This window comes from Sorex fumeus, unplaced genomic scaffold (genome assembly GCF_029834395.1).
Source record: "Sorex fumeus unplaced genomic scaffold, SorFum_2.1 ptg000063l, whole genome shotgun sequence".
Classification (NCBI taxonomy): domain Eukaryota; kingdom Metazoa; phylum Chordata; class Mammalia; order Eulipotyphla; family Soricidae; genus Sorex; species Sorex fumeus.
This window is the reverse complement of record NW_026606120.1, coordinates 56,769,590-56,784,777: the sequence shown is the minus strand read 5'-3', so window position 1 is coordinate 56,784,777 and position 15,188 is coordinate 56,769,590. Positions and strand designations below refer to the sequence as shown.

The window sequence follows — 15,188 nt, the reverse complement described above, 5'->3', positions numbered from 1 at the left end:
CCGACCTCAGTCTCGCCCATCACAGGGGGCTGTCAGCTGCTGAGAGGCCTCAGAATCACTCCTGACTTGGCAATGACACTTAGTTCACCTTTCAGAATTTAAAAAAGGGTTTTGAATTGACTTATTTTGGGAGGGCTCCCAAACAGTGCTCAGGGAGGCTATGCCCTGTGACACTCAGTCAACTGAGCCAAATGGTTCGATGCTCAGGACTGATGATGCTGTGTTGCTAAGATCCAGTGGTTCTGGGGGCTATCTTGGCAGTGTTGGAAGGAGGGGACACTGGGACCACACTCAGTGGACCTAGGGTGGGGTGGGGCAGGGAGTGCCTGGGATGGAATCCAGGTCCCTGTGCCCATAAAGCATGCACCCTGCCCCCAGCTCTGTGCCCGTCCTTGTGGCTGTCCTTTGGCATGATCTACCCAGGGTGAGGGAGGTGGGGAGGGGTGGGCGTCTGCACGGGCACTGAAGCCACTGCAGGTTGCTCAGCAATCCTGGAGGAGAGGCGCTCACCCCCAGCTCTGCCTGACATCGCACACAAAGAACTGCCCTGATGAGTTACACCCCACCTACAAGGCAGCCTCGGCCACACGCGATTGCCCACGCCAGGTACCCAACTGACGCCAAGATGCAAAATCACGGTCTCAGCTCTGTCCTTCCCCAGAGGCCCGGGGCTTCCTCAGTCTCTTTCTGTCTCAGCTGTCTAATCCCCATGGCCCAACTGCCCCAGGGAGTAAACTGTCTCTCAGGGAGAAGAGAGGACTGGGGAAGGCCAAGCATCCCTGGATGCAGGACAGGCACTTAGAGTAGGTGAACCTTAGTCACACACTTTCTTCATGAGCATCTGCTAGCCGCGGCAGGTTACCAGCCCACAGGTTATTCCAAAGCGTTTCTACCTCTGAAACTTCCACAGCCAGACAAGACCCCCCAGCAAGAAGACAGGGTGCTGCTGAGAGGCGGGACTCTCTTACCTGACAGCTTGTTCGGAGGAGAGGCACTGGGCTGGTGGTGGGGGGAGCCGTGGGAAAGTAGGGGGTTCAGGCTGTGAGTCTGGTTGGAGCTATAGGCATCCATGGCCAGCTTCTGCCGGAAGGCCTCCTCCTTCCTGCGGTTTGCAAACCAGTTGTAGACGCGGACTTCAGTGACCAGGTTGGAGCCCAGGCCGTGGGCTTTAGATGGAGAAACGCCTCGCTGCAGACATTCAGCCCTGGAGATGGGAGGAGGGGAGATGAAGAGTGAGGGCAGCGGCGCTGGTCTGGGTAGAGGCCTGGTGAGGGCCTGTGTGAGGGAAGGCCGCCTCCTCTGGCAGGCAATGTGAGTCTTGGGCAAACCCAAGGACCGCGCAGGTGCTTAGGCCCTCTGGTGTGGCTCCTGATGAGAATGGGAAATGTGTGTGTGGTGGTTGTGGTGGGAGGTACTTGGTAGGAAGGTCCAGACAACTCCTTCAGACCCTCCTATGTAACTGTTTTTCCCACCCTACAAGAGGCAAAGTCTTTTTCTGGCTCTGTCAGTCTCTTCAAGGCCCTCTGAAAGAACTTTTGGTCTTTTGGAGGTTCCTAGGAAAAGAACCTTTGGTCTTTTGGGGTTTGGATACCCTGAAAAGCAGCTAGGGAAGCCAGAATTCTCATTCACACTGCAGGAATCACCCCCAAAGGGCAGGCTGACCGAGGCCCCAGGGAGGACACAGAGATGCTGGCTCATTTTGAAACCCCACCCTAAGCTCTGCACTGGGAGGCGGTGGGGGTGGGGGAGGGATTCTCAATAGCCAGTGCCAGAGCACAGCCTGAGAATGCTGGGGTATATGCAGGCAGGCTGGTCATCCTGCCTTCCCTCCTCCTAGCCTGCCCAGACCATGAGCCCACAGATTTGGGTCAATGCAGAGCATGATTTAAAAAAAGGCAGAGTTGGTTGGAGAGGTAGCTCAAGAGTTGTAGTGCATGCAGGACCCAGGGTTGAGCCTGGCACGGTATGTTTCTCCCAATACTGCTGGAAGTAATCCTCTAGAAAAAGAACATAGAAAGGGAAAGGGGGAAAAGAAAGGGAAAGGGAATGACGGAATTACAGGGAAGGAAAGGGAAAGGAAGGGAATGGAATGGAACGGCATGGAATGGAATGGAATGGAATGGAAGGGAATGGAAGGGAAAGGCAGTGTTGGAAATCAAGGAGAGTGGGAGTGAAGCAAGAAAGCTATCTCAAGGATACCTATCATTTTCTTTTCAATTACTTGCCGTACTAAGGTACACAAATAACTAATAGTTGTGGACCAAGAGAACTAAACAATCTTACTTTGCTACATTTCCGTTTGGACAAAAGAGTAGACAACTAATGCCCAAGGCTGAGTCCAACTGTAGCTAAGGAACAGCTCTTTCCGATGTATATAGAGGCCAAAGACATGGATTCTCCCATCACTGGCATCAGACTTTAGGCCAGCATGCATCAGGGTATCTTCTGGAATGATGGGGGTGTTAGTTAGCAGTCCAGGGATTAAAAGATATCCTGGCCCACAATCAATTCAATCAAGTTAAGTGGATTACTTGCTGGTATGACTTTTCAGACCCTTAACTCTAAAAGAAAGTTTAAACAGAAGATATTATTTGCCTATCACAGTTCTCAAACCTATGTAGGAACAACTAGAAGGTAGGGTTCTGTGGAACCCACTTTGGGAATCCCTGGCTCAGCCACACTTATCTGGGTCACTAGTGTCTTTCTAGTCAAGGACCGAGGAGCTGGGTTTGGGGTTCATGTGCTTGCCTTCCTGCTTGAGTGGGTTTCTGGCAGTGTTACCTGTTGCACTCCTCCACTAATGCCTCCCTCTCTTCCTTGCTGGGATTCTTTTGCCGGTCGTAGGCCTGGTACAAGATTTGCTGGGATGCGGGCCCCCATTTGAAGCGGTTACGACGCATCTTCTTGTTGGTGGGCTCAGAGCAGGCATCCTCGGACTGCCCAGGCCCCTGGCTCTGTTGACTGAACTCTGGAAAGAGAAACAGCAGCTGATCCTGACTGCTTTTGTCTGTCATATTCCCAGAACTCTGGACTGTCTGGTTGAATTCTGAAAAGAGAAAGGAGTAGATTTGATAGGGTCTGTAGCCATCCCTCCACCGACAGACAGACAGACAGACAGACTGACTGACTGACAATAACAACCTCGCTCCTCTCCCCTAAGCTTTACTATCAGCTATTATTTTTAAGGGGTGGGGGTCCCAGAGGGAATGCCTGCTGGCAGGAGCCTCACTATCCACTCCACCCAAACCACCCCTTTCTTTTCTTTGAAGAAGCTCAGACGTGGCTCCCCATTGTTTACAGAGCAGTTAGTTCATTTTTCCACTGGCTCACTGGGCCTCAGACGTGAAGCAACTCTCTGAGTTCTGAAGTCTTGTTTTATGACTTAAGGGGGTATGTTCAGTCAAGTCTCAGGTCTAGGGGGAGGCTGCTCAAATGTAGGATTTATATGGAAGCGAAATAGTCTGAGACTGAAAACAGCTTTCTCTGCATACACCAACTCTCTATCCACATTGTATTATGCTCTTAGAAAAGCCCCAGTCAAAAACCTTCTCACTACAGCCTTGAAATAAACAGAACTGGAGCTTTACATTGAATGAGAAGAATCTTCAGATAGTGGGGAATTTCAAGGTGACAGTGATGGTGATGAGGGGTGTGTGTGTGTGTGTGTGTGTGTGTGTGTGTGTGTGCATGCGTGCACATGTTTGTAGGGGAACACTTGCTGGAGGTTCATTTATAGGTGGAACTAGCCCAAGATGGAAAGGTCTCATTAACTTGTCCACACATTTGACAGATAGCAAATGCAGAAGACTGAAAACATGAAACCTTTCTAGTGATGGCTTTTAATAAGTTGGAGCCAAATAAATATTGATGGGAAAATGTTCCTTATTAGTTCTGTCCCCAGGATCCAAAAATATTATGACCCTCAAAACATTTTTACTGGGGCCCCATCCAGTAGTATTCCTTCAGCATTATGGGCTTGTCAGATTCTAGGGTCACCAGGGCTACACCCAATGATATTTGGGGGCCATGTGGTACCAGAAATCAAATCCAGGGTCTTTCCACTGCTTGAGCTATTTACCTGGACTCTCCTCCAAATATTTTTATTGGATGATTGAAAGGAAGATGGCAGCTGGGCCCAGGGGTGAACATTTAGCTTTTGTGATTTCAATGGGATTTGATATTTACGTATGGAAGAATAGAGCTGGGTTGCTCTCATCCTCCCCCTTGCATAGGGCAAGGCTCCTGGAGGTGAGTAATTCCATTTTCACAGGTGCCTAAGCATAGAGGTCAAAGACTCAATTGAGCAAAGACTAATAACAGATTCATTTCCTTACTTCTTATCCCTTGGTTCTGGCCCTGGAGGTGTTCCTTCTTTGGCTCCTAGAGTCACTACCACAGATCTCAGAGAACTGGATCCCACATTCTCAAGGTTCAAAGTCAAGTCGCTGCTGGCAGCTGGAATCCCAATGCCCTGTGGTTCTCCCATCTGTAAGTATATCTCTGGGGGAGATCCTAAACTCCCATTTACATTGGTCCATCCCAGGGACTAGGGTTTCTAACTATCCTGGACTTTGGACTCCAGCTGCAGGTGTATTGGGCTTTAACCCATTGCTGACTGGCCAAGCTAATGAGCACTTTTGAAGGACTGAACTTGTCACTGGGATGTTTGCTTAGGGCTCCACCTACTTTGGATGCTTCTCAGGCCACTTAGAGCTCTGAGAACACGGGTTCTCAGTCATTCCTTTAGATGTCTAGGGGAGTGACTTCCTCATGAACAGATAAGGGGATAAATGTGGGGTTCCAGCCAAATTCTCTCTGATTTCCCACTGCAGACCTGAGTCCAGCCCAATGGGGCATGAAATAACCTTTGAGAACTTAACAAGCCATAGTTAAGATGATGATGAGCCAAAGTCCCATGGGGGTTATACATTCCAAAATACCTCTGTACCTCCAATATTATCTGTTCCCTGCTGCAGTGATCAAAAAGCAGTTACTCTAGGAATGATCAGAGGGGAAGAAAGAAGCTATACACTTAATGGGGGTAGGAGGGTCTGCCTCAGTGTCCTCCCACTTCCCTCTGGCTCTGTGAGGTCACCATAAGTAATAGACCAAGCCAGGATGAATAATCCCAAGACCTGGAATCAATGTCTAACTCTTCAGCGGATGTGAACAGATGAAATATTTATGGAATCATGTCTATGGGACAGTGTTGTTCAAAACCCTCAAAATGAATTCCTTCATCCAATTCTCATACTCCAAGAGAGATTTGTGACCTTCTTTTTATAGAGGAAGAGACAGAGGCTCCTACTGGTTCAGTGACTTGCCCATAACAGCTGAGACTTGGGGCAAAAGCCAGGATGTGAACCCAGGCTGGAGACACAAAGGTACTTCCCCAGCAGTTTTAGTATCGCCTCTTGCTAAAATCAAAACTCCAACAATACACCCACAAAACCTGTAAATCTGACATAGGTGGGAACCACAAGCCCCACCTGTGAACTTTGATTGGTGGGGTTGAGCCAGGCACATAGCCACTAAACGTGGGACTGTCTGTTGTCAGATGCCTTCCCAGGAGGCAGGATTCAGACCTGGCACAGGCCTGGGCCCACAGGCATTGAGGGTTCAGTAACACCCCCTCCACCCTGCTTGATCATGCTTCCGGCCATGGCCTGATCTGCTCTCAGCAAGTGAAGACCTGGCTCCCCGACACCCTCCAGCCCTACCTACTTCCTTCCACCTCCTTTCAAATGAATGAACTGCAGGTAGGGGACAGAAAACACTTACTGTCCCTAAAAAGTAGCCTGAAGAGTTAGCTACAGCAGCCTCTATACAAGCTTAGGAGAAAGCCCAGACAAGAGATTCCAAATGTGGGCCCACGAACATTCTTGTTGATTATTCTTCATTTTCAAGAACATTTGAAGCTGTCTTTAAAATTTCTCCCCCTTTCTTGTTCCTTCCACCCACCCAGGTTACTTGTAGCCCTCTTAAATTTATCTTATTTACTAATTATTTTAAAACTTCATGTTTGTGTGTCATATCCATTCTTTAAGAGGTCTGTCAAATGTCATCTCTACTAGGAAGGCTACCAGAATGTCTCCAGGCAATCTAGCAATTCCTTAGCTGGCCCCTGTGTATACCTTTATGACAGGTTTTATATAGCACCTGCCATTAGTTACTCTAAGATTTTTATCTTCCTATTTAGATTGCAAGTTCCTAGAGGAAGGAATTTGTGTATCCCATTGCTCAGCATCAAAATTTAAGACATCTCATAGGTATTCATATCCTTACAGAAAGAAGGGGGTGCTCTATCTTATTTGCCTTTAAAATTACAACTGTTTTTAAAAGCTATTACAGAAATTATCATGCATTTTTTGGTGAAATGTGTGTTCTCATACATCCTAAGACATTTTGAAGGACTCTGTGTGTGTGTGTGTGTGTGTGTGTGTGTGTGTGTGTGTGTGTGTGTAGGGAGGTTGATTTTTGAGCTGTAAGCTATATCCGGCAATCTTCAGGGCTTTCTCCTGGCTCTGCACTCAGGGATCATTCCTGGCAGGCTTCAGGAATTCTACGGAAGCCGGGGATTGAAACTGCATCAGCCTTGTGCAGGGCAAGTGCCCTACTTGCTGTATCATTGCTTGGGCTCCAGGACTATTTTTTGTAAAGCTTCAGTTTGGCTCCTGGTTCCCTCTCCCTTCTCAGGGAATTCCCACTGAGCATGGGGAGGTGGGTCTACCTGGAGGTGGTTTATGAGGCTTGAATGGGGGTAAGGGGAAGTCCCAAAAGTTGTCTGGCCTTTGGAAACTGTATTTCCTTAGAAATTTATTGCACTTTCTGGGAATTATAGAATTGTTTCATGTCAGAACACATTTTAAAATATTATTATTATTATTATTATTATTATTATTATTATTATTATTATTGGGCTGGAGTGATAGCACAGTGGTAGGGTGTTTGCCTTACAAGCGGCCAACATGGCCAACCCGAGTTCAATTACTCCGCCCCTCTAGGAGAGCCCGGCAAGCTACTGAGAGTATCTCGCCCACACGGCAGAGCCTGGCAAGCTACCCATGACGTATTCAATATGCCAAAACACAGTAACAACAAGTCTCATGATGGAGACGTAACTGGGCCCGCTCAAGCAAAAAAATCGATTATTATTATTATTATTTGGTTTGGGGGCCACACCTTGCAGTGCTCAGGACTTACAAACTTACTCCTGGCTCTGTGCACAGGGATCACTCCTGGCAGTGCTCCAGGGACCATATGTGATATCGGGGATTGAATCCAGGTTGGCCACATGTGAGGCAAATGCCCTACCTACTGGACTATCACTCTGTCCTAGAAACACAAATTCCTTATTTTTATTTGTTTTGTTTTGTTTTGTTTTTAGGGCCACATCCAGCAATACTCAGGGCTACTCTTTGTTCTGACTCAGGAATTACTCCAGGCAGGTTTGGGGATCAAACCCAGGTCTGACAGCATGCAAGGCAAGATTTCTACCCACTGCACTATATCTCAGGACCCCAGAAACACAAATTCTAAATGACTTTGCGGCTAGGAATGGTGAATCAACTCGGTCTAAGTGAGGCTGCTTCCCCTAAACAGCAAAACCTCTTGCTTTGCTGCTTCTGCTCGAGCCACCTAATGCTTCCAACCAAGAACAAAGAGCCATACAGTGAGACAAACACCTAAAACTCTGTTCACTTCTTACAAACACCTAAAACTTTTGCCTTCCCAGCTTCTGAGATGATAAATACCAAAATACTCACTTCAGAGTAGTGTGTGACAGTGCACAAGAGTGATTTTTAAAGAGACCATCGTGAGAAAGGGGAAACCCAACTGGATCTGGGACTCTAACTGATGACATTCAGCATCTTGTTATATTTTATGCTGGGCTACACCGGGCTGAACTCAGGGCTTACTCCTGGTGCTGCATTCAGGGCTCACCACTGGCAAGACTTGGGGACTACATGGGGCATGGGGGATTGAATCCAGGTTGGCCTTGTCCAAAGCAATTGCCTTATTTGCTATACTATTGCTCTGGCTCAGCATCTTAACAAGGACAGAAACCCTTGGCCCAGAAAAAGTGTGTGAGGACCGTGAATGCGAATAAACACCAGTCTTTCTTGGAAAAGGTCCAGAGCAAAATAATTCAAGTATAATGTAACAATGTACTTTTTGTATCCCAAACAAAACAAAACAGAGCAAAGCAATTATAATGTCATTTCTGCTCCTGTCATTCATACTGCTCAAGTTCCTAAGCTGACAAACAAGCAAACAAATAAACCAAACCAAAACAAAACAAAAACAAAAACAAACAAAAAACAAACAAACAAAAAACCCCAACAACCTTCTCAATCTTACTGAGGGAAGAAATCCTGGACAGAGCAAAGTTTGTGGATGGGAATGATGAGACTCAGAGTTCTGAAGGCAGACACACCTTTGTGTCTCACCCTCATCAGAAGTAGCATTTTTTTCTTCTTTCTTTCTTTTTTTGTTTTTGTTTTGTTTCAGGGCCACACCCAGCTGTGCTAAGGGCTTACTCCTGGCTTTGTGCCAGGATACTCCTGGTGGGCTCAGGGGGCCATATTGTGTGCCAGGGACTGAACCCAAGACCGGCTGCATGCAAGGCAAATACTCTACCTGCTGTATTATCACTCCAGCCCCCAGAAGCAGCATGTTCATTAGACAGGCATCTGATTTGGGTCAATGTGAGTCCTTTAAATTGCTCCCGACCTAAGTTCTACCTCCCATTCTCCCAAATAACAGGATTAGATTTGAGTCTCTTTCTCTCTCCAAACTTCCTCTGATTTTGTACTCATGACAGAGGGAGGAAAATTACTGACAGCTATGAAATGCCTTCCTTGAAAACTCTGCTCTGTGCTCATCTGTTCAGGTGAGCTACTTAGGGGTTATTTGAGAAGCTATGCCAAGGTTCCCAGTATGGTTTTCAAAAGGAAAGGGCACTGGAAGTGTGGATGGAAGAGTCAGAGCATGGCTCACACTGCAGGACTTGTCAGATCCATTGGCCAGGTAACAAGGGACCCAGAAGGAAGACAGGGTACCAGCTAATCCATCCTGCAGCAGCTCTAAGCTACACCTGTCAACTTCCTTAGAATCACCACTGCTAGGCAGGTCTTCTTAAAGAAGGGGACACAGGCACCCCCAGGGGGCAGTGCTAGGGTACAGTCATCTATTAAAACCTGAAGCAAAGAAGGGATGAAACACTTACGTCGGAGGATCTCTCGCTGCTTGCGGACGTACCAGGTGTACAGGGCGGCACGCTTCTGGGTCTTCATGGGGGTGCCCTTGTTGAGATGCTGGGAGAGGTGGGACTGGTTCAGACCTGTGACGTCAACCACCTCCCTCTGGGGGATGTTGTGTTGCTGCATGTAGCCCTTGATCATTTTGGCAGCTCTCCACGGGTCCTCACTGGACAGAGAAGCAGGCGGTTAGGATGCTGGTGGGAATGGTCCGTAAGGATTTTCTTTCAAGAGGTTTGACCCAAACTCTGAGTTTAACGTTAATCTTTTCTCTTTCTTTCTCTCTCTCCATGTCCAAGCCTTAGAGAGAGGTGACTCGCATAGCACTTCAATAAAAGAGAAGATGGAATCACACTCTATCGAGAGAACCATGATGAAGAGAACTCCCCATGTTCAGGAAAGACAAAATACTACCAGCATTCTTCCTTTCTTTTCTGGTGGTGGTGGTGGTGGTGGTGGTGGTGGTGGTGGTGTGTGTGTGTGTGTGGGTGTCATACTTGGCAGTGCTCAGGGTTTATTTACTCTTGGATCTGTGCACATGTGGTCACTCCTGATTCTGTGCTCAAGGATTATTCCTGGTGATTCTTAGGTCCATATATGGAACCAGGGATTTGGACTAGGTTCATGGACAGACTGCATGCAAGACAAATACTTTAACCCCAGCATGTCTCTCTGGACCCTGCATCTTTCCTTCTTAAGAAAACAGGAAAGACTTATTGTTTTACTTCGCTTTCTTTCATTTTTCTAGCATGTGAGTCCAATACAGGGCAAGGGGCCCATGGGAAAGTTAGGGGTACCAGTGGCATGCTGCCGGATTGACTGATCCCACAATGGCAGGGGGTGGCATCCGCTCCTGAATTCACCCAGATCCTTCCCCTCATTATGATAGTTATAAAGGGGTGTCTGAACTTCTGGTATTATAAATAGGGGTAAAACAGGTGTATCTACCTGCTGAGAAGCTCAAAAGACTTTAAGCCAAACTCTACATGATTTTAAAGCGTTAGAAAAGTTTAAAGAAATACAAAGAAATTCCTCCCTGTCATGAAGTCTCTCTCCATTAAGGAAAGGCAAGTAAAGTCACAAAGGAAAAGCTCTACAGCTCCGCCTCCCAGATAAAACCTAATGGAGAAGAGTATTTTCGGTTTCAGAGTAAGATATTAACAATGCTAAACACCTTGTTTTCCTCTCTCTTACCTTTCTTCTTTGATTGGGTAAGAGTATCTGGAAAGCAATCTTGCCTAAATTTCAAGCTGGGGATAAAAGTATGGCTCCACTTTTCATTTTTCTAATTAACTCAGGTATGCAAAAAACTCCTTTGGAGCAATGTATTAGTGTCTTTGAGTTTTATTTATTTGAAATGTTTTTTAACTGGCAAAGTATTTCTGTTATTGAACAAGTAACTTAAAGTGAGTGATATTATTTAAAATAAGAAATCAAGGAAACCCTGCACAGAGCAGAACGAAGTACTCATGAAGCAATGTAGTCACATATGCTAGTTGTTTAATGCAGTAATCTATTTCAGGTAAAAGAAATCCCTTCCCCATATGTTGATCTGTATATGAGCCTACTACATAAAAATATTCTATAGGGAAAGTGAGCAACACGTGAAAGAAAACAGAAAAGGTGTTAAGCTACAATGCTGCCATAAAACAACTAATTGATTCCTGGCATTTCAAAAACGTGTCTGTATGTCAATCAAAATTAATTCTTTAACGAATTCAACATTTCAGCAACGAATCGGAAATATTTTGGAAACATCGGAGTAGCAGTATTTTAGCAAGTCCTCAATATCAAATTCTTAAGAAGACGATTTTTAAGATTTTTCCACAGAGACATTTTTGAGAAAGGCAAATTTTCCAGATAAATTATTCCTAAATTCAAGCTCTTCTCAATACAGGTACTTCCAAATAATACAAGTTGGTACTTTGTAACAAGACCAAAAATGAAAAATACTTTCCTGTTTCAAACAAAGGCTTTCACCTTGAATCAGTCAAGAAAAAAACCAAACAACCCAGGTAACGTTTTGGATATACTCTCTATAAACAACAGAGATAGTTTTAAAGCACATTTCTGGCGACTATTTCCATAGGGTGGAAAAACATTTTCAACAGCAATGGGCAATAGTTTTTGAAAGTTAAAGAAAGTATTCGAATTCAAATTAATTCAAGTCAACTATTTGAGCAGACGAACTTTCCCCCCTCTTTTCTTTCTAAATTTCTTTACCTGTGTCCATTTTGTGCGAAAGGGTGTCATTTGCTTAGGGCCAAGGATCCCGTGGAAAAAGTGAACTAACCCAACAATTGGGAAAGTTTTTTAAAAACCCAGGAACCCCCTATAAACGAGAAACCTTTTAGCCCACATAAAAGGACTGGAGTTGGGGGTAAGATGGCGTAGTTAAACCTTTACAGCTCTGACCCCAGAATTCACTGGCATTTAAGGGGAAGAGGCGGGCGAGCAGGACTCGAGGACGTTTTTCCAATTCCGAAACACAGCTGGGGTTCCGGGGCTCCGGGAGGCGACGCGGGGCCGCGGGGTGCGCAGGTGCCAACACCCGACCCGGGCTCCGGGGCTCGCCGTCCCCGCAACAACGCCCGGGCTGCCCCGGAGCAGAGAACCCGCCACGCACGGCGCGCGGAAACCTCCACGGCGAGTTCCCGGAGCCGTCAGCGCCGCCGCAAACACCCACACGCCCCACTCGGAGCGGGCCCACCGGGCGGGACCCGCTCAACCTTCCGCAAAGACCCCGGGCGCCGGCCCCGAGCGCGCGGTCCCCACCCGCGCGTCCCTTCTAGTGGGTGGAAAGCGCGTCCAGTCGTTCCGAAAAGGGAACGACTTTCTTGTTCTGCGCTTCCTTCCTTAGCGGGAGAACAAGGTGGAGGTGTGGGGGGAGGAAAAAAAGGGGGGATGTGCCTGCGTGTCTTGGGCAGTCAAGTGCCCACTGTGCAATGCCCTGGGCGCTGCTAACAATTTCTTGAAAAATGACTTTAATCAAATCGCAGGACTCCTAAAGGCGGGGTGGGGGAGGGGAGGAGAGGCAGCACCCTCCAGGCAAAGGGAGAGAAACCTGGCGACCGCGTCTGTGCCCCCCACGCCGCGGAGGGTCTCCCCCCTCCCCCAGAGGCCCTTCCTGTCCCGTTGGAGTCCGGAGGGTTTGTGGTTTGTGCGGAGGGAAGAGGGTCCCGGGATCAGGGGCGCTGGGGCAGCGGCGGGGGCGCGGCAGCAGCGCCCCCCAGGACGGTGCGCGCGAGCTGCCCGCTTCGCGGTTTGAGGTCTTTTCCTCTCTTAAGTCTCGTTTACAACTTCACCAATGAATAACCCGCCTCTCTTCCACCTAATCACGGCCCTTTGTGTATCTTTCTGTTGATGATTTATAGAAATAAATTAATAACGCCCCGACTCCACGTGCTGCAGTTTATGTTACATCTCTGCGGCGTCGGGCCCCGCGCGGAGCTGCCTGCGAAGGGGCGCCCCCAGATTGTCTGCAGCTCCCCGAGTCCTCCCTGAGCGCGAGTAGAAACGCTGGCGGCGGCGACCCAATGGATCGGGCGTAGGCCCCGCGGGCCGGCCTGGCGGGAGGTAGGAGCCAGCTCGGCTAGTCCAGAGGCCAGGCCCTGGTCAACCTCCAGGCCGCGCGGGCGCCCCGGCCGCTCCGCTGCCGACCCCTCTCGCCGTCCTGAACGCCCCACCCCGGTAGGGGAAAACACCGCTGTCGCTCTGGGCAGTGACTGGGGCAAGAACCTCAAACCTACGAATTGCAGTGAAATACTTTGGGGGAGAAAGTTTAGAAACCCTCTTGATCGCCTTTGCTGGAGGCTAAGCTACGGGTTCCCAGAGAGCAAATTCAAATGCAAGGTCATAGCCCCTTCCAAGCAGTGGGCGCTGTAACAAGCAGTTCACCGAGGGGACCGAGGCAAATTAACGAACGCAGTCGCCGAGGCGTTGGAATCAGTGTCTGAGGCCATGCCAGGGATAGATCCCAAAGCAGAGTGGCCGCGAGGGACGTGCTGTCTTAGGGAACCTCTGGGTTCCTTGGATAATTAGTAACCAGCTGTCAAAGCCATAGGCCGGCCTCCGAGGCCCACCAAACGACTGCGGACCAGAGATGCACGACAAGCCAGCTTGTCTGCACCTGTGGGGACACAGCCAGCCCCCCCAAAACCTTCTTTTCTCAGCATGAGATTCCGTTCATCACGAACCGGGTCTTGGCAGCTTCTGCCCCTCGCCCGCTTGGTTCTGTGGTTTCTTTTGCCCGGTGCGGGTCTCTAATCCCACAAAGTGCAACATCTTCGCCTTTCAAATCTCACCCTGCCTGAGGGACTGTGCATAACCCTGGAGCGGTGCGGTGGGGGAGTGCCGGGCATGGATCTGGGTGCTGCCAGATGGGAGCCTACCCGGGCACCCCCAGGGCTGCACGTCCCTCTGCAAAGAGCAGCAAGTCGCTGAGCTCCAGGTCGGCCTCGGTTCCAGCGAGGGGAGAGGCAGCGCCAGGGAGAACACATGCGTGGCCTGCGCGCTGCGCGCTGACCCGGGCCGAGCCTCAGCCCCTGGAAACCACCCTGTTGCCCAGCACCCACTTCCACCGCTCGTTGTTCCGCGGGCGGACAGGTCGGGAGGGGTCCAGGAGCCCGGAAAGAGAAGCCGAGCGCCCCCCGGGGGAGTTGTCTGGTGGGAAACAGGCTCGGTGTGAGTGGTCTGAGCTAACATCGCCGCGGCAGTAGGCCGGGGACCCCAGCCCGCACCTGGCCCCGCGCGCCTGCCTACCTGAGCATCCGGTCCACCTCCGCGCGCTGCTCCGCAGCCTCCTCAGTGTTGAGCGCCTGCAGCTCCTTGAGGATGGGAGGGGTGTCATAGTCGTCCCCTTCCTCCGAGTCCTCGTCCCCGGACAAGCGGCCCTTGGCGTGGCCGTTGGTGAGAGTATGGAAGACCGGCTTGGTGTCCCGTTCGGCCCCGTTCCCGGGGGACAGCGGCAGCGTCTCCAGCTTCACCCCGAAATTCGGGGATGGCAGTAACTCCTCCAAGGCCTGGACCAGCACCTCCTTGGTGACCCCAGAGCTCAGCAGGGCGCTCAGGAGTTCTTGTTGCAGCGACGTGAGCTTGGACACCATTTTCCAAGGACAGGGGGGGAAAAAGGAAAAGAAGGGGGTGTGGGGGTGGGTGGGTGCGAGAGGAGGGTGGAGGGGGTTTCACGAGCAAACACCCCCGAGTCCAGGAGCCCCTCCACCCTGCGGCCTCCGGACACCTGCTACCTCCCAGGGGTCCCGGAGCCTCCTCCGAGAGGAGTCAGAAAACTTCTAACTTGCCATGATCGCCTCCATTAGGCCATATAAGATATGCAAATGAGCGGGGAGGGCCCGGTGCTCGGCGGGATGCAAATGAGGCTGGGGAGGGGGGAAAACCGAGGGCGAGGGTGAGCCCAAGGGGCAGACGGCGGAGCAGGCGACCCGCGCGGGCCGCGGGGCCGCGGGGGCCCGTGTCGCTCAGCGCAGCGTGGCGCGGGGGCAGCTGTAGCCCTCCTTGAGGGGGTTCAGTTGATCCGCCAGACCTGAGCCGACCTTTGGACTCGTTAAACAAGCACCTTGCGGCCGGCTTCGGAGGCTCCGGGGGCTTTTGCACCGGCCGCGGCCCGGCTTTCGGTCTTGAGGAAGGAGAAACTGCGCCGCCGGGTTCAGGTGAGAGCGGGGGGGGGGGGGCTGCCTGGACCATCTGGGAAGAAGGGGACAGAGGAGGTTGCGATGAGCGGGGTCTCTCTTGGGCATCCCAGATCACGCAGGTGGAGAGTCAGTGGGGGCCGAGGAGAAAGTTGCGCGGAGGAAGTGGGGTAGGCTGCCCCCCCCCCACAAGAGAGTGCGGATGACTGGGACCTCCCCTCCCCTCATTCAGTAATACCTGGGTGACGGACCTAGGCTCTGCAGACCCCCGCACACCCCA

General features: G+C 50.2%; 1 protein-coding gene across 3 annotated transcripts in view; it reads right to left on the bottom strand.

Annotated features, from left to right (window-relative positions):
• The window catches only part of HNF1B (HNF1 homeobox B), a 65,977-nt gene extending 51,612 nt beyond the window's left edge, over positions 1–14,365 (bottom strand). For 2 of the 3 annotated variants that reach the window (XM_056127766.1, XM_056127767.1), the window contains exons 1-4: positions 14,022–14,365; positions 9,230–9,429; positions 2,782–3,046; positions 969–1,204 (exon numbers count right to left, since the gene is read on the bottom strand). In XM_056127766.1, the coding sequence (XP_055983741.1) occupies positions 969–1,204; positions 2,782–3,046; positions 9,230–9,429; positions 14,022–14,365 (1,045 nt within the window). The remainder of the gene's footprint in view (positions 1–968; positions 1,205–2,781; positions 3,047–9,229; positions 9,430–14,021) is intronic. The other variant, XM_056127768.1, reaches the window with a different exon arrangement.
• Between the last annotated feature and the right edge of the window lie 823 nt (positions 14,366–15,188).